The sequence below is a fragment of the Hylaeus anthracinus genome, unplaced genomic scaffold (assembly GCF_026225885.1).
Source record: "Hylaeus anthracinus isolate JK02 unplaced genomic scaffold, UHH_iyHylAnth1.0_haploid 11982, whole genome shotgun sequence".
In the NCBI taxonomy this organism is placed as follows: domain Eukaryota; kingdom Metazoa; phylum Arthropoda; class Insecta; order Hymenoptera; family Colletidae; genus Hylaeus; species Hylaeus anthracinus.
Genome location: NW_026534330.1, coordinates 10,109,732 through 10,134,755, shown reverse-complemented (window position 1 = coordinate 10,134,755; position 25,024 = coordinate 10,109,732). Strand labels below are relative to the sequence as shown.

Below are 25,024 nucleotides of genomic sequence, written 5' to 3'. Positions count from 1 at the left end.
TGGATCACGCCCCTTTCCGCTAGCCGTGGAGTTATACGAGAGATAATATGTCAATTTTGCTGCGGAAGGAAATCGAAAAGCTTATGAGATCCCGGAGCAATTTACAGATATGACTCCTAATCGTGGCTACGTACGTGTTCTTCCACACTGTTTGCGAAGCTTCAGATGAAAAGAATTTCTATCTCGCTTTATCTCCACGAATCGCCAGAGTGTTTGCCACAACTGAAATATTAGCTGCAAGATCTGCACTTTGTGAGCAGAGTTGGCTGAATTTTATTGAGAGTGAAGAATGAAAATTCTGGATTTATTCGTGAAGATAAAAACAAATGGATTTTTTTTAGACTGGGGCAAGCGATGCTGAGCTTCTCACGAAAACAGTCGGCGATGGATTAAATTGTTTTTATTCTCAGAAATAAACCTGCAGATTGTAATTTTTTATGAAAGTAAAAATCTCTATTTACGAGGAAAGTTTACCAACGAATAGACTCTTCTGGTATTTTAAAACAATATCGGTTCAATTTACGTATTTTTAACGTAATCTGATTCCGAGTCTGTTCCCATCCTGATTTATAGCACCGCCTCGTACCTTTTACCACCTTAGTAAACGCGATCTGATTTCCAGCCGTTTCCACTTTCCGTGCCAAGAATTTTCTGCTCCGCTATGTGGAAGCCGATGCAAACGTGTGAAAATTCCTATTTAATTATGGTCGCGCAACTTTCGAAGCGTGAGTACACATAGTTCTAGAAACCGATGTCAATAACGGTCTGTAAAATAAATGAAATATTTAAATAATTCTATGAAACTATTTCTTCGTTTCTAGTTTATTATATTAATTTTTATTGTTTTCATTATCAATTCTGTGAAACTATTTCTTTTTTTACTAGTTTACTACTTTAATTTTCATTTTCACAAATTTTAATTAAATTCCAGCCCTTTGCACTCGAGAGGTGACTCGCAGTCACCACTAGGTTTTCTTTAGGTTTAATTTCTTTGGAATTCGAAATGTGAATAACATGATTATCGTTGAGACAGAGGTGACCTGATTCTCAAATCTCAAATCTCAAATTAATGATCTCATTTTCGAAGTTAATCTAAGCTTAGCATTCGTGACAATAGAATGCTAAGAAAGCATCTCGAGTTGCTGATAGATACCAGAAAACAAAACCTCGAGTGCAAAGGGTTAATATAAAATTGTTTATATCCACGTAATAGAGTAGAAATGACTCTCAGGTAAGAATTGAATAATATTTAACTTTTAAGTACAGTTGGCATGTGAACACTGCCATGTTGTTTAAAAAATTACTCTGAAAAAGGCTGTAGCAAATGATAAAAAATAAGGAAAACGGAATTAAATTGTTAGTCACATAACTGAAAACACCGTTGAAATCACACTGGACATACATCGTTTCTGGTTTTGCTGCGGACAAACTGTTTCTCCTACGGACAAATGTACGTGGCGTAATCCAGGCTGAACGATTGCACAAATTTATTAGCGTTCCTGGAGAAAAAGGACACGTAATGTTGTGTACAAAGATACATTACTGTGAACCTTAAAATAAATCTCTAAATCAAAGATTAAGCTTGGTCTCTACAATAGCCAGAAAGCATCAAAATAAAATAAGAATTGCTAATAAAAATAATTGTAGAATATATTGCATATCAAACGAATGTCTAAAACGAAGCACTACATTTCTACTAAACATTATATAATTTTCATCAAATTTGAAATATAATATTTTTTAAATATATATACAATACATAACAAAAATGGAAACAACTATTACATATTCAACAAGTTGACAAGAAATTTATTATTCAAATGCATTGCAAATATATTTTGCTTCGGAAACTGTACTATGATATACTTATTCTAAGCTACCTGCTTCTACATTTACTATCACCCAAAAGAAAATAATCCACCCCATTTTTCGACCGCCTTGATTATGCAATCAACCCTCGCCCCTATCTGGTCGAATAACCGAGGGACTACCGTATACATTTCACGGTTATTTATGGTTATTGGGTGCAATATTGAAATAATTTCCTGTACGATGGAAAGCAAGGCTGTATTCATTCCAGCGCACGTTTTATCGCAGAAAGTGCTCAGCGTATCATATGTATGTATACATGTTCGCACTTGAAAAATACGGATGCTAACACAGTTGTGCGGTCTCAGGGATCGTCATGTATGAAAATCACACGGAAAAAGCCACTGCACGGATTGCTTATTTTACATACGGAATATCCGCTTGGGATTTAGGAAGGTTCTGAAATGTACAGCTCGTTAAAGTCAAATGACGCCAGGGGAAAGTGAGAAAGAGTAATAATGCGGTCCCTATGTCCTCGCGATCATAGTTAAACGTTTGGAATAATATTGCAGACCAGTGGTGCATCTACACTTGCTCTTTAAGTAAAGGGAAATTCAAAATTTTTTATGAAAAATATCAGGCTGTCAGTCATAATATTAAATTGTATTTCGAGACTGGAATACTTTTAACTGTTATATACAAATGTAATTGCCGATAAAATTATTGGAAGACATTAAGGTATAAATAAGCTATTAAGTTTGATGAGTGGTGAAAAATATATCAGTAATATATATTAATTTATCATTAATTATTTATATATAATTATACAATCGACGAAGTCATGAAAATCGATTTGCAGGAAGAATTGCTTTATTTTATTTGGCCTAAGAAGGACACAGGTTGCGAACCACTGGTACAGACACTCTCATTCAATGCGAACGATTGCGAGCTTCTCGTGGGATATCGTATCTTGAGACTTGAGACACAGTATTCCTACGAGAAGAATAAACTCGAAACAACGAAACTGCAGATCTGATTTTACAGGTACTCGTTTCCCGTGGTATCTCTGAACTTCTGCTTTACCAGTTCTATGGTCAGATTAAATTTTTCATAAAATTTCAATATCACGTTTCTCCCGTTTTTAAAGTTTATGTATTTATTTTCATGATATTCTTATTACAAAAATGTGACTGAACATTTTTCAAAAAGTAAATGCACTTTTCGAAACCGTTCATTAAAAATCTTGCTTTGAAATAGATAAAATAATTGGTATACCATTTTTATTTGTTAATATATTCATCTTCTTTCATCCAGATGTAGACAAAGAACATTTCAATGATAAATTATACAAAAATTCGTCACCAAACAATACACGAAAATTGTCTAATTTTATTTAGAAGTCCACATTTAATACTTTCACAGCAACGGCTCTATCGCGATCATTTTATCGCCACAAGTCCTCTCTTGAAATCGATGATTCGCCGTGGAATTCGACGTTATCAGTTACAGGGCTTCGTACTTGACTCGCCACGATCAGGGGTTCAATTACGGTAGAGGAGAATATTGGACGTGTACGGCAGCGTATCATCAATAAGCAGAATTGCAGGATTTAGGTTTCCGAAAACCCAAGATTTCATCAGCGTGAACTAAACGATGAATCATTGAATGCGAGGGGGAATTTCAAGGGTTAAAATGACGTCGAATATTCCGTTTGCGTAGAGGCTTTCCACCACTGATCTTCAAAATAATATTATACGAATCTTACTGGTTCGAATGTGGAGAGTTTTTCATCTCCCAAACATTCTTTTCAACTTGAATAAATTGAATGCAAAACGTATAACTATTTAAAATCCTTCCGTGAATTAGTTTGTATTCTTGTTTAATATTCATAATTTTAGTCAACTAATTGGTTTAAGATTTTCATCTGCATTTTCCGTTGAATAATTATTCTTTGTTCATCGTCGTTAAATACATGGTTTATTATATGTTACTCGTCAATATGACGTAGTCGTTAATTTATTTTCTACTAGAATCCAATATTAAAAAAAAAGAACTGTATTTTTCAGGTATAACGATACATTAGGTGTACAAATGAACTCTTGATTAAAAACTCAGAAATAATTTCTATTACCTAATATTTATCATGAAAAGTGAAATATCTGAAATCAAAGCTACAAACTTTATTCGCTAAAATTTCGTAATTAATTTAAATGTCAGAGGTACGCTGCTAAAGAGTAATAATGAACTTCTTGAAAACTTGTCCTAAAAAGCACTTTTCTTCAAAGTGAAGTCTTCGGTTTTTTCAATCTCATTATCCATATTGCTTATATCAGTTTCCCTATTCAGTCAGTATACGGAGCTCTTTCATTTTAGACACGATAATCGAGTGGGTGTACTTTGGGCTTTTCTTCTTTTTCCACAAGTCGGATGCCTCATAAGCGGCTGTGTCTATGGCCTAATGAAAAAAGTTTCCAAGCTTTTGATTCGGGAAAACTGCATTAACATCGACAGAGCAGATGGGACACAAACGCGGAATGTATGTCAATTTCATCCTCTAATCCTCTGCAAAGCAATACTTATTAAGATCGTGACCAGATAAGTGGACTTTACTAAGTTAAATCTGATTTGATAAACCAATCAAGAATCTGACTCAATTCCAGTTTTCATCAGCTTATCCACTAAATACGTAATTATTGTTATATATTTAAAAATATTATGGTCATACCTGTTATATAAATTAGAAAGTAATGTTATTATTAATTCATTCCTGAATTCGTCACCACTTTCTAACATAATAGTTTTTAAAGTTTCGTAAAAAGTAAAGCAAATTTTTGAACCGCAGAAATAGGACGCACATTTGGGTAATGAATTCCGCTGAAGTATATTTTTTCAATTTTAGTCATCCATTACACCGGGTACATTAAATATTTAGTGTGTCAACGTTAACATCCGGAGAAATTGTATTTTATAAAAAATATCGAACTCCTTTTATTTAATGCGACTCCTGAACGGTGAGCCAATACAGTTTTCCCCGTATTTTCATTACGCTTTGTTATTGATCCTCCTAACAGTTTAGTTGAAAGGAATTCGTTTCTTTCCACTTCGCAAACGATAAATTTGTTGGAATGTCGCGCAATTTTCATTCACCCGGGCAAATCTACTAATCCGAAACACGAATTATTTCCAACACAAGCTGCAATATATATTTTCATTCATTCTGGATCAAAATAAAAAAATAGAAAATTCCAATACTGTTGACAATTTTGGAAATAAAGATTCACGTGTGCAACCCGTTTTCACGAAAACAAGAAAAAATGCAAATACAAACAAAACAATGACTTAGAACCTCCCATTCAATATCACGTGTACTATGACACATACGATAAATAAAATATTTCAAAATAAAGCTCCACTATTTTCAGTACTCTTCAAACAAAATACTACTTTTAAATAGAATTTAACAAATTCACTGCAATAAATAACTTAATTTATTTCTATAGTTATGTGCTGGATTTAAACTCGAATCACTCTCAAATGACGTGGAAAGCAATATTCTCGAGAGTGCAAACCGTCAAAAGTGTTTTCTGCTGGACAGGGTCACGCATGCCGACGGTCCCCTTAGTTTATACAAAACCTTAATGCGTCAGTGTTCAAAAAGTATACAGACAGCGTCCCTGAGATTTTCACTTCCGATATCCAAGTGCGTTACGGATTTTACCCCTTAATGCTTTCACGACCTCCCTATATTTCTCTACTCCAGTATACCTACGTGTCACGCATATAAGTTCCTCCATCAAACCACTTTGTATGTCACGGAACTCGAGAGATCAGTAAAAGTTTTGTAACGTGGTAGACAAAACGGTTAAAGGCAGACCTGTCACGAGGGGATCGTTTTTTAAAGGCTTATTCTACTTACTGTCTGACCAAGCATTGTCCTACTCTACTTAAACTCACTGAAGGCGGGTTCTGGTGGTTTAGTCTACTCGAAATGAATGACTAGAAGTTATTAAATGCGGAATGCTAATAATATCAGTGGTATTTGTCGAATACAAATATTAATCTTTTATAAAAAATAAATTTTTTTAATTTTAGACATTTTGAAACAAACTCTTCCATAAATTGGTACCTATAATCAAGCAGCTTCCTTTGAGTTATAAACAACTGATATAAAAAAAAACTAATCTTGAAAGCTGCACATTAGTTATATTTAGTGTGTAAAGGTATTATAACAATTATACACAAGATATTATAACTAGACTACGAATGTTTATGCAAATTCACATCTTTATATATACAAATGAAAAATAGAAACATAAATTAAAGTATGTTTTGACTTCTAAATGTTGCAATGTATACTTTATTTTGTACATTTGATATATTTATTCATTTTTTTTTCATATCCTTTTATACTTTTGCACATATACATGTGTCATTAATACCTAAATATCAGCAAATATGTTCATAATCACTTATTTTGCCTTAGTTTATGCTCTAGGGATCTCAATCATGGAATCGAATAATTAAAAAGCTTTTCACGAATCGTTAGATTAACTTTTCGTACTGAATAGTCTTTTGTCAAGCGTTGATTAAAATTAGCTTTATTTATCGTCATGGTATGTTAACGCCCACGGCCAACCCAGTTCGCTTTCAATTTCGTCCAGCCATACACCATACACCCTTTTCTTATACCGCTGAACCTCCGGGAGCAGTTCACTCGGATGTTTTGAGCGCTTGTGATTTATGTCTGCACCTATTCTACGGACTCTAGGCATTCCAGCTTCTACAACGTAAGTTATGTTGTGTAGCGCCAGTTAGGATGAAGACCGTGAGCGAAGTAGCTGAACAGCGAGTGAAAAAAAGGGTACCCAGTCGAGTTTATGTTCAGAGAAGGTGAAACAAAGCTTGTGCATTTCGCTAACCCCCAGAGAAGTACTCAAAGGACCCAACGAAGCTATTAGTGCTCGCGAGTTTATGAAAATCTCGCAACGGAGATATTGTGGGAACTGATAGAGGAGTTTTATCAAATGTATTCAAACAGAAGGGGAAAATATTTCGGACGCATAATTTTGATGCCGATATAGTCATCGACTTCCAATTTATTTTCGATGAAAGCTTTATATATTATTATTTTTGGTATACTATATATTTTGAACTCATTAATAATTGTGATGATTTTTTCTTTACCTAATTTCGACGGTGACCTTATTGTAAATTATACAGATATGCGGAAATTTAATTAAAGTATTCGTTAAAGATGGGTGAATTATAATTTAAATTAAATTTTTGTTTGCAGAGTCAAATGTTTGTTCAATTTCAGAGGACAGCGTAAGGCGAGAAGTGAATCAGAAGTAGCTGAGAGTAAAACAGTAAACATGGAAGAGAATGAAAAGAAGGAGAAGAGAAGAAACTAGTTTACTGGGTTTTTTTGAAAGATGACTCCAGCGAAATGTATAGACACACGGCGACTAACGATTTGTCGAACAGTAGCACTTGCCATAATAACACCAAAATAATAATAGCTGCCACACGTAGTAGGATAATATTCAATGATATTCAATGATGAAATTACTTAACCGCATATTGTAAACATAATTCTAACACATTCATTTGTGTACACTTTGATACCATTACTCGTATTATAGTTACAAATTATACATATATTAATATATTTTTAAATATTCCTTTAATTCTTCCAACGTTCCTCTTTGTATTGAAAATAATTAACGTAGGAGAACCCGATAATAAGAAATATCGAAAATATTAACATCCAAATATTAATAAAATACGTATAATATATTAGAAGAACTTTCCTTTCAAAAAAAGAAGCATACGAGCGTATAAAAAGAAAGCCGAACTCTGAAAGGGATCATAATTAATGCAGCATTCTCTCGATATTATTAATCAGTTCAGCGATTATAAATAAGATGGACGAAATTCCAAGCGGAAATAATTCGACGCAGAACCTCCATGAACAATTTCCACGCGGGATGGTAAATGTAGGAAATTCCACGCTCAGCGAACGAAGAGTGTAATTTACAGCAGCCAGAGAGCGAGGTCACTGTAACAGAGACGCTCCTATGGGCGCAGTTTCGATGGCCTTGGATTTCCAACTTGAGGACCTACGCCTACAGCGACACAAGTAGCGCCTCGAGAAGCGAGAAAAGAAGGAAATGTGTTTTCAAAGCCCCCTAGCTCATCCAGAAAACAAAGGGAGTTTTTTCGCAGGTCGAAGAGCGAACAAGGTAAAAGATGCGTTGTGCTCTCTCGTTATTATCACGAGCTAATTGTCTCCAAAGTAATGAACCCCACCCTGAAATTTCACCGGAGAATAAAAGCATATTGATTATATTATAATTAATTGTTAATCGATCGCTTAAAAGGGGGAATAAGGTCGATTTAAAAATTTCATTTCCTGCCGTTTGAACTAGAAATATTGTCAATAATTGTTCTTTCTGATAGTCTTTTTTTCTTCGGTGCCTTTATTAATGTAATCGATGATTGTATGTCACTCGACAGTGACAAGAGACGAAGCGATAATGTTATGTCAATAATGATGTGACTTACCTACAGGATGTCACCGGTACTGGCAGCTCTCGTGGTTCTCGTTAATGGTCCCAACTGCCTGTTCGGGTCCGGCCGTGGCCTACAATATATTATTTTTCGAAAAGCTTTCCGAAAACTGTCACTCAGAAAGGCGTAGAGAATAGGATTGACACAGCTGTTCGTGTACGCCAGAATGTGGCTCGCTATTTGAAACATTATCGTCGGCGTTGTCAGTGGATACACTCCCAACGATTTAGTCACCAGGATTACCTTTTGTGGACAAAAATACGTGGAAAATGTTAGATTCGATAACTTAATAAATAAAATGAATTTATAGTATATCAATCGAATCAGAAAAATACGGATGTTAGATTTTTAGTTTGAAGTTAATTTAGTTTGGAATTAATTCGTTAAATGAATTTGTCGGAATTTATATGGACGCTTGTTTTAATTAAAAAAGTAGATCATCAGGTTGGTATATCATAGCAAATAAGACAAAGAATTCAATTAAGCGATTTAAATCTTTTATGATCAGTGTCTACCAATTATTCTGATGAAGGTATTTTTTTTTGAGATTCTTGAGTTTGACTTTTTTGAGAGATGTAATCTGTAATCATTATCACTAAAATTTCCAAACGAATAGCATTAATTGTCGCTCGATAATTGTTCACTTCTGGGTTAAGTACCTATTCCCCACGAAACACATCGAATTACCACCGAATTTCACCGCACAATTTCCTTCCAGGATTTATCTGCCATCTCCATTAGCGCGGATAACGTTGCAGTTAATTACGTTACGCTCGTATGAGCCATAAATTTTTCCCTCGGAATGTCTTTCTCCAAGTATCATTGGAAACACATGGATAGCTATCAATCCCAGGATAGCATACCTCGATTAGTATTACAAGGATTTCTGCGACAACCAAACCGTTAATTCACGGATGGATTATTACATCGACGAGTATTCGAATACTTGTTACTCGGCACCGAAAAATAGGCAGGATCCGAATGAATTCAATCTGCTGATTTTAATTCCTGATCAAAAAGAAATCGACTGGAATGGACGGTGAAGTTACATTTGAAATGCATAGTTACTGAAATATTTGTCGCTGATATGACATTATATTCCCTTGAGTCAGTAAAACTGTCTCCAAAAATTTAGATGAATTGCATGACATATTGCAGTCGAAAAATGGTGAAATTAGGAAAAGAAGATTTTGTTCATCATTAACCCATTCACTGGTAACTACGAGATTTCTCGTAGTTCAAATTGATTAAGTCAAGGGACAAGTTTGCAGCTTTTTGAATCACGAATTATCGCACAAATTTAATAACACTTTTTATTATCAAAAGAATAACCTAGATTACACATCTGTATTAAATCTTGGAGCCCAAGGCAAAACACCAAAATTCTAAAATATGGATTTTATTTATTAATTTATTAATTTATTTATTAATTAATGGATGTATTTATTAATACTAATGACTTTCTTAAGATCTTAGTTTCAATTGTAATTCAAAAATTGACACGTTAGAGTAATGGAAGCTTGAAGAGGACTCAAAACGTTACGTAACAAATAACGCTTGCATCGAAACTAATAAATAACAGTCCTTTTATAATCTTTATTTTTATTATACAGGGTGTTCCTAAAGTCTGAACAGATAAGGGATAAAAAAAATTTTCCAGATATGATACGAAGGAAATACAATTATAGTTACTAGCATTTCCTGTCTGTGCAAACTTTCACGACACCCTATAGAGCTTAATGAAGTGCTAACCTGTATAGGACACCAACAAAATGCAAAAACGCCGACGACGACGAGCACCAGCCTCGTGACGCGTCTTCTTCCACGTCGACTCTCGGCGCTAACGCGAGCGGCGCGCCAGAGTCTGACGAGCATACAAATATAAAAGAAGCATATCAGCATCAACGGCAGCAAGTAGCTCATCAGGAAAAAAGTCATCTGGAAGAACGGCCAATCGTACTGCGGTAGGATTCGACAAGCCGTCAGGTTACTCGCCGGCGTGGTGTCATTGTCCTGAAACTAAAGTGAACGGTTTCGTTAAAAATGAACAATACATATATAAGAGCTTAAAAATGAATCAATACAGATCACAGGAAATTATGGTGCATCATATTTTCCACAAGTCTCAGAAAATTGTTCGTTCTTTGTATAATTGTATTATTATAAAACAGTGAAGGAACGATAAAAAAAAGATAATTTCTTAAGAAGGTTACAACTATTTAATGAAAATAAAGTCTTATGTTATTAAGAATAACGATTGGAGTAGTAGATAAAACAACAGTGAAAATAATTTCTACGGTATTATTGAAGCAAACAAAGTTAATCGCCAAGACTTAGAAGAGTTCCAATTTATCAATTACCTGAACGCTTTTAAAAAGGCAAGAACCTCGCGATATACCAGCTATATATTTACGGAGTTTTATGGCAACTGTTCCAGTATGAACGATTACAGCTGGTTGGCTGACTTCGTTCATTTAATTCGAAAGTAATTACAGCGAGAACACTCATTGGGGAATTATTGGATGGACGGCAACGGTAGATTTTCTATCGATCGACTTCAATTTTGTTGTATTATTAGCAGAATTGTTTCCAGATTTCTGTTTTTTATATATCATCGAAGCATAAATTGCAGTGATGCAGTAAACATCGTATAATCGGTTTTTTTAAATATTCATTCAAACAAATAGATTACATATTCTACAGACCAAAAGTATAGGATCAAACTTTGCATAAAATATGTGAGTATAATTAGTAGAGCTCAGACATTTCAATTTTTGCAGTTTTAAAAAGGCACTTGCCTTAAAAGAGAGGTATATGCAGAAATATTTATATAAAAACACCATATGATGAATTGTTATCAAATTTTCCTTTGAAAATAATATATTGAGTTTAAACTCGTTTAAACATTATTTATAAAATACCTTATTAACATAGTATCTGAATGAGAAGCTTGGGTTTATATAAAAAATTTGGTGTCTAGATATCTGGTTCTATGTTGCATAATTTCAAACGTCCACGAAGCTCGGAACTTATTGCCGTTGAATATTCATTTTTCAAATATAACATAAAAAAATGTACATTCAGATTTCATACATATTCATTGGCTGAGCAATCACTCCAGTAAAGTCACCCAGACGACGAGGAAAACACGTAATTTATCTTTAGATATGGAAGTGCTTATATTCTTATTTTTTATTATTTCATATATTAAAAAGGTCAATCATCTTCTGTACAGTTCGTAGCTCATACAATTGACTTTCTTTCATTCCTACTAAAAAGTTTGATACATTAAAAAATATGTCTGGTGCTACAGCTATGCTCCACAGTGTACGTGTCATATAATATGAACAGTTCTCGAAAAGGATCTTAAGAATTTTGCTGTTATCAAACATCGAAATTGGATTCGATACAACGTATGGGATGTTTCTAGGTCCTTTTTTTTGCACACTGATTTCATTCGGCTGTCTACATCGCACGGACGCGAAAAAATTCTGTCCAGCTAGTGGCCAGCGCCCAGCCCTTTTGATTGACTCGTTCAATTCGGTTATTCGTTATCGATTGCATTGATACTCTCAACGAGTGGATTTCGGTACTATAAAGTGATTAAGAACTCGATTGCCCAAAAAACGTACTATTCGGAGTTCTGCTTGTTTTCTGAACTCGCTGAAATTCGGGAATACGATTACGAAACAAAGAGTACGCTGCCAACCATGGTCATGGATCGCTCTAGCTTATTGTTTCTAATGGTTTTTCTAAAAGATGCTTCAAGATTTTGTTAATACTATTTTTATATCATTTGAAGGCGTTTTAGGATTTTGTTATTGAAGTTTAAATAAGAGTTTAAATGTTCACGTATGAAATGCCAAAGTTCCTTTTGAAAAATCCTTCGTAAACATACGTGATATAAGTGTTACTGAATATAACAAGTCTAGAGACAAAATAAATATAGTCATTAAAGTAAAAGTTTCATTATTTGAAAGTCATTTTCATTATAGATTGATTTTTATTATCAAAAATTTGTTTGTTTTTGCATTAGATTGAAAAGAAAAATATGGATTTATCATTATTTTCTAGAACTCGCGGAAGCAACATGTTTATATCTCAATAATTTATTTTCTATGTATTAGTCCTTATTTCCCATGCATTGATTTTCATATGTTGAACAGATCTCGGATTTATAATAAATCTATCTTTGCATAATAAAAATCAGAACATCTTTCTGCTACATTATCAGTCGCTTTAAACAATTTGTGAAATATATCCTCCAGTCGCTTTAAACAATTTGTGAAATATATCCTTTGATACAGCTTCCAATTTATCTTTTCGTGATCTTTTGTTTGTCATGTGTCCATTTTAATTTATGCGCGATTTCCTAAACGCAAACACGTCACTCGTTCCTGTAAACAATGTATCATCCCGTAACCTATGAATCTTGCGTCATCCTAGCTCCATGTCCCTCGCGAAACTTCCTAAATCTGGCCTTATCCTATCATTCACTCAGCTATTTCCAAAATCCTTCAAAGCCATTGTATATATTTCCTCGAGACGGAGTCTTGACTCTAAAATTTACTAGTACTACTACTATATCGTATCACTTTCAGTCGCTATAGTTCCTTCTACTTACTTCTAATTCAAAGATCAATCTGTATCTTTTACACTAATGACTTACATTCTCCAGAAAATAAAGTCACTAAATCTAACTGGAATGTATAAATATTTGTAATAATATTCTGCACACATTTCTCAACACATTTCTAAAAAAAAAAAAAAAGTATCATTTTTCTAGTAGCGTTCAAAGAGCGATAAAAATATCGAATATCAAATAAAAAAATGTTAAGAAACGAAAAAATATGTATGTGTACGAATAGTTTTATTCGATACAACCAAACAATGAAACATGTCAACAATAGTTGAAATAGAAACGGATGGAAAACAAATGAAAAAGGAAAACAAATAAAAAAAAATATCAGAGAATATAAAATGGAAGTTTTACAAAAGGAAAACTAGATCAAAGATAGAAAAGAAAAACGAATAAAAAAAGTATCATACGAAACGAATTCATCCACCTCTACTTAATTCGAGGGAATTTAATTTTTCAGCGTTAAAAAATGACTTACCTCGCCGTGAACAACGAGGGCAGGCGTGGAGATTGTGAAGATCATCGCCCAAGCGATGCAAATAGCGAGGATCGCGTGATTTTCTGTTCTCCATGACCTCGATGTGACTGGATGAACCACTGCCAAATATCTGGATCAATTAGAACGCAATTCTTATTCTTATGGTTTTAGGGTTACAGAATGTAACGGTCGACAAATGTTTCACGACTGATCGATTACTAAATCTCAGAAGCATGTGCTAATTCAACTGTTACTCTGATGACGCGATCAGACTATCAAGACTATGATTTAATGCGTTCAATGTTATGAATCAAACGTACGAAGACGAATCATCGCGCTTATAGCCGTCTTCGCTAAATGATCACTTTAACAGAAGTTGCGCGCATTTCATTTGCATTTGAAACCGAGCTATGTTGAACATTAGAATGATAACTAAAGGTCGTTAAGAGCCATTTCTTTTTACGATAATAAGGCAGTCGTGCTTCATTAAAGTAAGTTTAAAGATTAAATCCGTTTTATGCTGTGTACAACAAAGGGAGATGCCAACGATCTCGTGTTTCTGATGGAAAAGAAAAGTATTTTCTGTATTCAGCATTGTAGCTGTAATAGCTTTTAAATGATTCTAATATAACATAATTTTATGTAATATATTTTATATTATATTTTATATAAAATATAATATTTAATATACAATATTCTATATAATATAATTCACTTAATTGCCAGAATAACAGTAAATACAAACAAAATCCCAGCATTTTAACTGAACTTTACTAATAATCTTTTATTTTAATGAATAAAATTGTTTCTATCATTTTTAGAAGGAAATGGGTACGTAATACGTTAAAAATCGTACTGAAACAAACATTAACTCGTATGCTTTTTTCTAAACGTTTTATGTATCGTGTGCCAAGCAAAATAAATGGACAATCATTCACGCTAATTGACTTGGATAACAGCCAATGGATCAAAATGATGCATGCTATTGGAGATTCCCGTTTAACCTAGTTGTTAATTGCAAATTTGAAGCAGGCAAACAATACAAAACGCGATTGTATTAATTATAGGAGTTGCCGATATTGTGAGCTAATATTAAAACGAGTGCCAAATTGCACAATTTTACATTATAAATTGGAATTCTAGCGTCTACTGTTATTTAATTTTATAATTATTTAAAATATTATTTTATTTTATAATTCCGTGATATAATTGTGAAATTGTTCTTCAAAATGATACCAGGTAACATTATAAGTATATAACAATTTCGTATTTAAAACCACTAATAATAAAATAATAAAAAATTCTGTTTATTATCCAAACTAAAGAAGAAAAATGTGTAAAGGACTTTTAAAATAAATCCTATTTGTTGCATATCGTTTTGAGGTTTATATCTTTTGTTCAATTTGGAATAAAAAATTAACGAAATAATTCGTAATTCCTAGGACCGGAGTGAAATGATTAAAAAAAATATACATGTCGAATTGAGTAACCTCCTCCTTTTCGAAGTCGGTTTGAAATTTATACGAACAAGGAGAAACCGAAAATTGAAATTATTATAGCGATAAAATCTGCAGCTTGAAGCCTGGGAGGAAATACTGTTACAGTGATCATTGAAACCGTCGGGGACGCGATGAAATAAAAAAGCTCGGAACGCAATGTGACGTGAAGAAAATTCTGATACGGAATAGGAAATGAGGGAATCGCACGTTCCGAGAGAGAATCAAGATTCTTTCGTCCGTATGACATTTACAAGTACAGCACGTGATTCCACAGCCGACATTACTGCGCCATGCGGTACATGGAAATGTAACCGGAAATAGTGCCGATATTTATGGGCCAAGAATTGGTTACATCTTCACGTGTTACGCCGAGAATCGAGTTTTGCCATGTGACATCCCTCTCCGAATATGTCCTAACAAACCGCACGCGATCGAACCGCCACACCAAATACAGAATTAAATACACAATTTACTTACTTGCGTTGTTAATATACGTTCTATATTGAAAACTGACAACAAGAATGAAAAGAAAGAAACGAACACCAGATATATAATCTAATATGTGATTTATTTATGGCAGTATAAGTATTACGAATGTTAACAAATGTCACTAAAATTGAGAAGATCAAAAGGAAATAACAAGAAAAAGAATCTCGACAATACGTACAAAGTAACTGAAGATAAAAATACTTGGAAGGTATTGTTGCGACAGTATGATTAAAATTTTTCAATACATCCTCTAATTACTTAAAAAAATTTAATTTCAGTTCAAATTCAAAGTTCAAACCTGTCATTAGAGGTATGTCGAGTGTAAAATTCAAATTATTCATTCGGGAAAGTTTCTCACCTGTCGAGGCTCATGAGAACCAAAGTGTAAACACTAGCATAGGCGGTAACGATGATGAGGTATTGAACGATCTTGCACCAGATGTTGCCAAAGGGCCAAAAAGGTAACACGAAGTCGGTCGCGGTGAAGGGAATGCAGAAAACGACGAACAACAGATCGGCGACGGCTAAATTGATGATTAAAATGTTCGTGGTCGATCTCATGCCAGGATTTGCAGCAACGACGGTAACCACCAAACAGTTCCCAACGAATCCTAGGATACCGATCATGCCGAAGAATATCGGCACCACTATTGCCACGATCCTCTCCACTTCTTTCCGATCGAATTCGGATTGAGCGTCTTCGACATTTTTCTCTGTTTCGTTGTAACGTTCCATCTCTTGAAACATTGTGTATCGCAGTAAACGACTTTGTTAAAACGGCATTGTTACAGCCATTTTTCATACGTTTCTTAAGCACTTGATCGCTTCGTTATTACTCCAGTTGTTTAAAGAAAACTTGAGGGATTTCATATTTTGTACAACGTAGTCGTGAATGTTTAAAAACTTTGGTTTCTTCTATTATTTTCGGTAGCAGTTTTATTCTTCCATATCCGTTATATATGTTTGTTAAACAAGTTTTCACCAGTTAAATCATCTTTTGATATTTCGTGCTTCTAGCATTCGAATTCTTCGTTGTTTATATAATTTTTAGCCCGTTTGCTTTTTAACTTCTGTATTTTTAGATTAATATTGGTTTTCCTTGGTGCAGGGAAAATATGTTCAACTTTCTGTGCACCGCTCACACAACTGAAAATGAAAACATTTTCTGTTTAATGAAATTGAATACATAATGAATTATGTATTTTATTAAAACATTCTCAGTTGAAAGTAGAAGTTAAATATAATACAAACGCAATTTGTGTCCTAATTTAAATAACATTTTATTTTATGTACACTTTAGGCAACAAATATACCTTGGAGCCTTAAATCAGAAAAGAATTTGAAAATATTCAAAAACTGAACCAATTAATTTATTAATCAGAAGTTGAAATAATTTATAGTTAAAGAGCTTTATCATTGATGATTCAAAAAATGATTTACTGAAAGATATTTGACTAACAAATTGTATATAGTCAAAATTTGGCTAGTCGAACTTGTAGGAAAATGAAAACTATTTCGAGTTATAGAGGCTGAGTTAGAAAATTCGATTTGCAAAAATATCTACGAAAGATAAATAGAATTAGCGTCTACGAGTTAGCGAAGATTAAAAATTCAATACTTTTCTCATTATACTCAAGTCTGAAGTCGCTTCAACATCACAAAGGTATGATTATTAACTACTAATTACTAAAATGACATACTGTGATTAATGGTCTTAGCTATCTTGATTCTTTTGAATTTTCTAACTTGAACAGCCTTCATTTATTGAGGAATAAAATAGACTAACAGAACTTGAGTGTTCTTAAAATTTGGCACCAATATTCATAAGTTTATTGATTGAATTCTATAATATAGATCTACTCCAGATTTATGTAAACTAAAATAGCGTGAGATAATATATGTAGTTTAAGAGAGACATAACAATTACAATCAATCAATGTCTACATTAGTAAAATTCCAAAACCTGTTTAAATATATTTGTTAAATATATACATTATATCAAAATGTAGAGATCAAGTGACTACATCTACATCTGTCTAAACTATATTTCTTATTACTTTCTGAATTGTCAAAGTGTCCCGAACATGAAGTAATAAAATTTCAATTTATAAAGGCTTTCTTGCTAAAGAGGTTTGAATTGCAGAGGTCCGATAGTACGTATAAGATTATACACGTGCGAGTATATACTTCTAGTGTGTCAAACAGCATTCTGGGTCTGCCGAAACAAACGAATACGATGGAATCGCTATGCAATTTCATTTAGTCTGTGGTTACATTGCAAGCGTGAGTGGTCACATTGGAAACGAAATGGTCGCGCAATATACCTTGTATTGCAGGGAAAAAGAAGAATTAACCCTGATTTGAGGGGAATGTGAACAGTTGGAAGTAATTTTGTTTACTTACAGGCTATATACATTTTGGATAAAATGTCTGACCCAATGGCGACTCGAAATTCCTTCTACAATTAATTTTTCTTTCCCCGGCCATAGTTTAAATTGGTTTGTGTTTAATTAAATTTCCAAACGCCTTAATCTAATGTACAACATTAAATACTACGTGATCGTTGTCCTTCTCGAATGTTTAACAGCAGAATGCAACAAACGTAGGTTTGTTTCTTAGAGAACAATAAGATTTTTTACAAGTAATATCTATAATTAACTATTTTAGGGCATACAGAAGAATTCCAAAAATAATTTCCAGTTCCGTCTTAATCACTTCGAAATAGTTACATACTTCATCAAACGTTTCTTCTTGTTACTAATCATGGCCGATTTGAATGCAGAATTATCTCTTAACCAAAGTTTCTAATCGATATCTGAAATGCGCATAGACCAGGGAAATCGGTTACGTACTACTATGATTGAACCCAAAATCGCTCTAACTCGATCTTGGGCCACTGGAACAAAACGGTATTCATGTGTATTCGCGAAATCGCTCTAACCATGCCCACCGCTTTATGAGGCCGAATCGTTTGATTACACTCACCATGTAACTGGCAGCTTAAGCTATCCAGAGGCGGAAAGATTAAAGAGAAATTGAAATTAGACCCAGTAATTACACGTTATCAATATGGATCTTAAAGTAAGTCAATGAAAATAATTTATTTGAATTAACGTAGACCTATATTGCGATATAATAATAAAAAGTAAATATCAAAACAATTATGGAGTAAAAGAAGAGAAATTAAATTATCATTTGTTATTATCGTCATTACTTAGTTTGTAAACTGTTACAAAATGAAATGCTACACTCATATTTATGTGTAGACTTAATTGAAACATCTGTTCTAGGAAGTTTCTTCAATCAACTTACGTAACGTGTGTCATATTCTAATTGTATTATTTAAGGCTTGTTATTGTGAGCACATGATGCAATAGTAAGTAATTTAATCAACGCAATCATATGTAATCAAATACAAACATTTGAATACATTGCAAATGTAACTGCTGTCTATTTATTTGAGATTGAAATGGCCTAGAATAAAAATGCATATTAGAGTCTGAAATATATTATTGATAGCGCTTGATCTTCACATCCATTAGTAATTAATCTAAGCGTGATTTGTAAGTCTGAATCGAACTCGTTCTATATTTAGTTAAATACTATTATATTTAATTCATGTATTTTAAAATAAAATGTTATTATTATCATACTACTAAATAGCAGTAATTACAAGTACTCTTCTCATATATAAAGCAACGTTTACTCGTTTTCGTTCAGATGTCAGAGTTATTTTCGTTTAACGCCTTTCTAAGGATTAATGAGTGGTTAAAAAAAAAAATGGAAATGAATAGAAATTCACCCATTTTGGGTCACATTTGATTGGTCACAGAGCCTTATCGAAATTCAGGTCACGTTAAGAGCACGTGCGATTCCCACTTCTGTCTCCATTAAAGAGTGCTTCATTTAATTTTCAATTTCACTTAGGCGAAGATAAATAATACGAGATCAACATAAGCCCGTACATAAAATATGATTAAACGAAGTTACACTATTTGCAGAAACTGAGGATTTTAACTTGTAACTTGTAAAATTTAACTATCTTACATACTATATAAGTTTTGTCTTACTTTTGTATTAAGTATATTCAGACCTTTAATAGAAATTATATCCAACAGTTTTTATAACCTTAAATAACTAACTAGTTCCTTTAAATGTTTTAATGAACTTCGTGCACACCTTTTTTTAAATAAATGGAATGCTTCTTTGTCATAAATTAATCATATGAAAACCATGCTTTAATTCAATTATCAAATGTGTTATCTTTATATATTTATTTTTCTACCACTACTTCATACACCTATGCATTTCTATTATTCTTCTATTATTTTCTATGATACTAAGAATATTTATACATTTTGCTAAAATTTCTTTTCTAACACACCTCATGGTTTTGTTCTATGATTTCAAACGAATATGATTCCACTACAGTACTTTATTCCGCTATCTACCGGTCCTTCAAATCGATTGTATCTATTTTATTTTTAGAAAGCGACAATACTTCCTTTGCTGACAAAGAACGGAATTACGATTCCAAGTGTTCCCTTTATACTGCGTTACTTTACTCCACACTGTATATCCACCAAGTGTTTCCTATACTTTCCTGAGAATACTTCTTCAAACCACAAAATACCAACAAATTTTCAAAACGTATTTCTAATCGTGCTCCAAATAAATATCTACTACTCGAAAACACAACGTTACAGACAGAAACGAAAAGAACTTCCCTCCTTTAATTAACTCGACTCTTTCCGTGTAATAAATCTCTTCGCGCCACTTTTCCCCCATTTCTTGCGCGTATTTTTCCCTTCCCCTTGAATAATGATTGAATGATTCAGTCTTGGGGCAATAAAAGAAGTAATACGAAGGCAGAAAGTTACAACCGTACGTTAGTTGATCCTCCCTCTTTTATGATTAATATGTTTTGTGGAGATACATGTTAGCGTTAAGATTTCATGATAGTTGAGAAACCTTTCTAAGATAAATACTCCTAATTTTGACACGATCCAATCATCGACACTTTAAATGTACTAGATTAAAACGATTATTGATAGTTTCAGTAATTTACGATTAATTTATCTTCTACGGTATATTATCTTTACTATAATTTAGTCTGGGTGTATAATACCAAGGATATCTAGAATTTACTTGCTTTCAAAAGATGTATTTTGTTTCTCCTAGCTTATTATTGTAGAGAAATCACAAATTGACTCAAAATAAAAATTCAAAATTATTCGAGAGAAGAATGCTGCCAAACACTCCGCTTAGTCGAAGACTGAAGCATCCGATTAGATATGCTAACCACAGAACAGAGCACTGGGGTCTAGTGGACCCATAGTCTATTTTCTCATGTTTATATCTTTCAGAAATAATGACGGTTGAGTTCCTGCCTCTGCCAGGAAAAATGTTTATTGTGTAAATATTGGAGTTGATGCCACGTCAGCCTGAAAATGCTCGAGGAATAGTGGTCTCATAAGATCTGTGTAAGGTCTGCTAAACTCCGGTCTATGATTCATGTAGCTATAAATTCCATTCAATAAGTTTACATAATTTTGTTTAATTTATTAGTATTACCGACATGTTTGAGCTAGTGCTCTCATCTTTCAAATATTTTGCGTAGTCACGTATAAGGAACGCAAAGCACTGCCACTACGCCCTTGGATTCTTTATAATAATAGTTAATATTCTACTTCTAACTACATAATACTTTATACAATCTAATTTTTGGAAATTTGAATATTCTGTTTTCTGTTATTCTTATTTAATTCCATTTTTATGTCATTATCATTATAGACATTTACCCACAGAAGGGGTCTAAACTTTTAGCCGAATCAATAATTCGATATCGATAACGATAGTACCGATAATAATTGTTTATTCTAAGCAATAAACGTACAAACCAATGTTTAAAGTAAAGAAACCGCTGGTTACGTGCACTTAGACGTTACTCGCGACTGTCACGAGCATGCACAAAACTGTCGGTCAAACCTGCCTGCAAATGTCATTTTACGTTAAAGGGTTAATAATGTAATTTATGTTGAACGTTATGCGATCAAATTAATGTATCGATTTAATCCGAGTCATGGTTTTGGTTATTATCAAAATTCCTCAGCAGAAATTTAGTTTCTCATTTTATAAAGTCTATTTTTCGTTTCTACATGAAAATATGACCTGTGTAATAGTTATAATCAGCAATTTTAGCCGGAGATGAGCACAATTTTAATGGAATAACAGACAACGAATGAAACAAACTTAATTTATCCGTGACATTTATTTCATCGAGCAGTTAACTTTGTATTCATTGGTAGATATTTGGTTCTATAATTCAAACTTTCAATTTTGTTTAAAAAATTCTATTGGAATGATACGTAAGAAATAAAGCTAACATGTAAGAATTTAATTGGCCTTGTTATAGGATAATTCACGCGAAAACTAATGTTAACTTCTCTTTAAGCATTCAGAGCATCAATTGTCAAAAAATTATGAATCGTGAATTGTGAGCATCAATGGTCAATCAATTGTGAAAAAACTCGCATACAGAAATTTATTGGAGTTTGTTGTGTTAGAATTTAAGTAAAAACAGTGTGGCGTTAATTTCGACATTGATTAGAATGCAATTAGAAAAGAAGTTATGGTTCGAAGTTTAGGGACTAAGGCATCGTTTGCGTGGCACGTGACTTCACACGACAGTGTGTCATCGCATCTCGCCTGGCCATTGATGAAATTTATAACGATCATCATTGAATTACCTTGTCCCTCACGCGCTGATATCAAGGGGCTTTAACGATCCTCCGTCCTTCCTTTTACCGGATTAAGGCTGATAAGGCGTAACTGATGCAGATAGATCGATTCATGATTGGTTGTCGAACCGCTGCTAATTGCTGCCGTACCAGCACGGCAAATATATTCTTGTTGAATATCGCTGGAGCACTTTTGCCGCCGGTGACATCACGAATCGAAAACATTCGAGTGCTCGACTTTTCACACCGACTCGAACCAGGCTGTTTTCACACACAAACATCGCACTTTATCGCGCTAAATCCCGTCACAGGCTATTTTATTAACGGAAATGGGCATTTTGGGTAATTTGAAATATTGTCATCGCGCGCTTTTTCTTTTTTCTTGATTTATATTAAAAAAAAAAATCACAAATTCAGTTCAACAAACGCGTCAAACACAGGAATATAAAACAGTTGTCATTCAGCCTCGCACTTTTATAGGTCACCGTTTGCTCGATCGTTCACGCGTTATGAACGATGTTTAACTTAAAAACTCGTTATGCCTAAATATTCGCGAAATATGATATTCTCGTGTTTGGCGCACAACTGTGACAGCTCACCTCGAACGTCATATTTGTCAACCGAACTTAGAGCACGTTTACTTCCACGCTTTTGCCGAGTAGCTTTTAACGACACTCGAACGCATTCAATACGTGCACCGGATACTTTAAGTTAATGCGAAAACGATCGTACCACGGATTACACATTGACGTATCGATCATGGAGAAATTTTTATATGGACTTTCTCATTGCAAAATGCACAGTTTTGGAAACGTGGTTCGTAAAAATCATACTCTTCTATTCTGTCGCAAATATAATGAAAGTTAAAGAAATATTTTTTTCGAAATATTAAATTTGAATTGTTTAATCAAAATTGTTCTCGTGCCGAACTCTCATAAAGATAGAGCGATTATTATTTTTTTTATAATGTGGATCACTATTCTGTATACAAAAATTTCAAAATAAACTTGTTGAAATATTTAATTTAAATTGTTTAGTTACAATTGTTCTATTCTCGTGCTAAAAAAAATCTACACTGAACAAGGTTACAAGGCGCGTACCAAGTTTAAAAAGAAATCTTCGAAAGGCAAACACAGCTGATATTGTAATCAAAATATATATTGTCTGATAACGCCTCTGTTTCGTATCGAAAAACGATACCGTGTACACTTAACTTCAAATGAAATGCAATTATTCGATACTGTAATTGAAACTAGAAAAGATTATTGCCAAGGAAACGAAATACACGAAGCGACTACACGTGTTCAGGCAGCGTCGACCTTAAACTTGTTCGGATTAAAAATGAAAGCTCCATTCGTTCTCGTATCTTACGAAGTTTCGAAGACTACATCACTCGAACTGATCTGTCGATTGTTTATCGGAAATCACACGATCGTCCAAAACTGTACAATTATTTTTTTATTTTACCGCGACTCCTCATCACGATTCGGGACGCGCTGAAAATATCATCGCGTGTTTCTATCACAATTTCCCTAGTGTGAAATTTTTAAATCGACTGCGATCGTAACCGGTGCGCGTACACGATGTACCTTGAGGACCGCTAGATAGGTACGCAACCGGCGGTGGATGCGGCACGACTGTGCTGATCGCGGAAACAGAGACGAAGAAGTATCGCCTTCGAGTTTACCCGAAATAGGGATGCGGGATTATTCTCAGAGACGGGGTGCAGGTGGCATCTAGCACCCTTCGTGGGGTTCGAGAACCTTATCGATCCGATTCTCTCGGCCGCTAAAAACGAAACGCGACCGTACCTTCGAATAGTAACGTACAAATTTTGGAAAGTAAAAATAAAACTACAAATTCCTAAAGATGGCTGCTGAAAGAATCATAGTGTTTCAAGACGAGTTTTCTGCATTTATCGACTTTGATGGTTAAATTGAAAATACTTCTCAGACTCGCCATCTTTAAACGTAGAGGGCACTGGAAAACCACTTATTTTGCATTTATGTCGATACTTCAGTTTGTGAAGTGTAGACTACTTCTGAACGTATATAACAATTGATAGCAAGGACTTTATAGGAATCTGTAATTTTTAAACATTATCATCATTAAGGTGTGGAAATACAGAAAAGAACAAATAAGGAGAATTTCAATTCACTCACGTTTTTCACAGAGTTTGTCTTTCTTGATTGATGACTAAATAGTATTACGCCTTTTTTTCTGCATAAACATTTTACTAACCGTTATCATAAGAAACACTATGTTTGAATTACTCACCTTGTTCTTCCACTTATCCTTCATCCAACTATTAGAAATTATATTTCATTCCTAAAAAATAATCAGGAATTATCTGCTATAAATTATACGATTTGGACGTAAATTTTATAATTGTGGTATCAAGGGTTGAACTTCCAACCCCTAACATTATTCGTCAATCTTCTGATCATAATTTGCCTGTTGACAGTAACTTTGTATATTCAATAGTATTCTGGTCAAGTTATCCAAGAAACTATCAAAAATAAACGCGTAAACCTTCGAATGTTTGGTTCACAACATTAAGTAGTAAATTATTATCGAGTTTCAGAAAATACATTACATTGGAAATTCTTTTGTTCGAGACCACTCTGTATTTACAGGTACATTTCAGTTTCTTAGCAACGATCGATTAGCTACTAAACGCACATAGAAGAGTATTCTTAATTACTTAGGGACTTACACACGTACGATGTGTCATGGACACACCTGGCATGATAATTAAACGTGAGCCAGAGGTTTAGAACTTCAACAAGTATTTAGCACG

General features: G+C 33.7%; 1 protein-coding gene across 1 annotated transcript in view; it reads right to left on the bottom strand.

The window, feature by feature from the left end:
• Positions 1–24,369, bottom strand: part of LOC128885863 (allatostatin-A receptor-like) — a 45,153-nt gene extending 20,784 nt beyond the window's left edge. Inside the window, exons 1-5 of the mRNA XM_054140182.1 lie at positions 22,234–24,369; positions 15,843–16,630; positions 13,497–13,626; positions 10,132–10,398; positions 8,374–8,622 (exon numbers count right to left, since the gene is read on the bottom strand). Of these exons, the coding sequence (XP_053996157.1) occupies positions 8,374–8,622; positions 10,132–10,398; positions 13,497–13,626; positions 15,843–16,231 (1,035 nt within the window). The 5' untranslated portion in view covers positions 16,232–16,630; positions 22,234–24,369. The remainder of the gene's footprint in view (positions 1–8,373; positions 8,623–10,131; positions 10,399–13,496; positions 13,627–15,842; positions 16,631–22,233) is intronic.
• Positions 24,370–25,024: the final 655 nt, after the last annotated feature.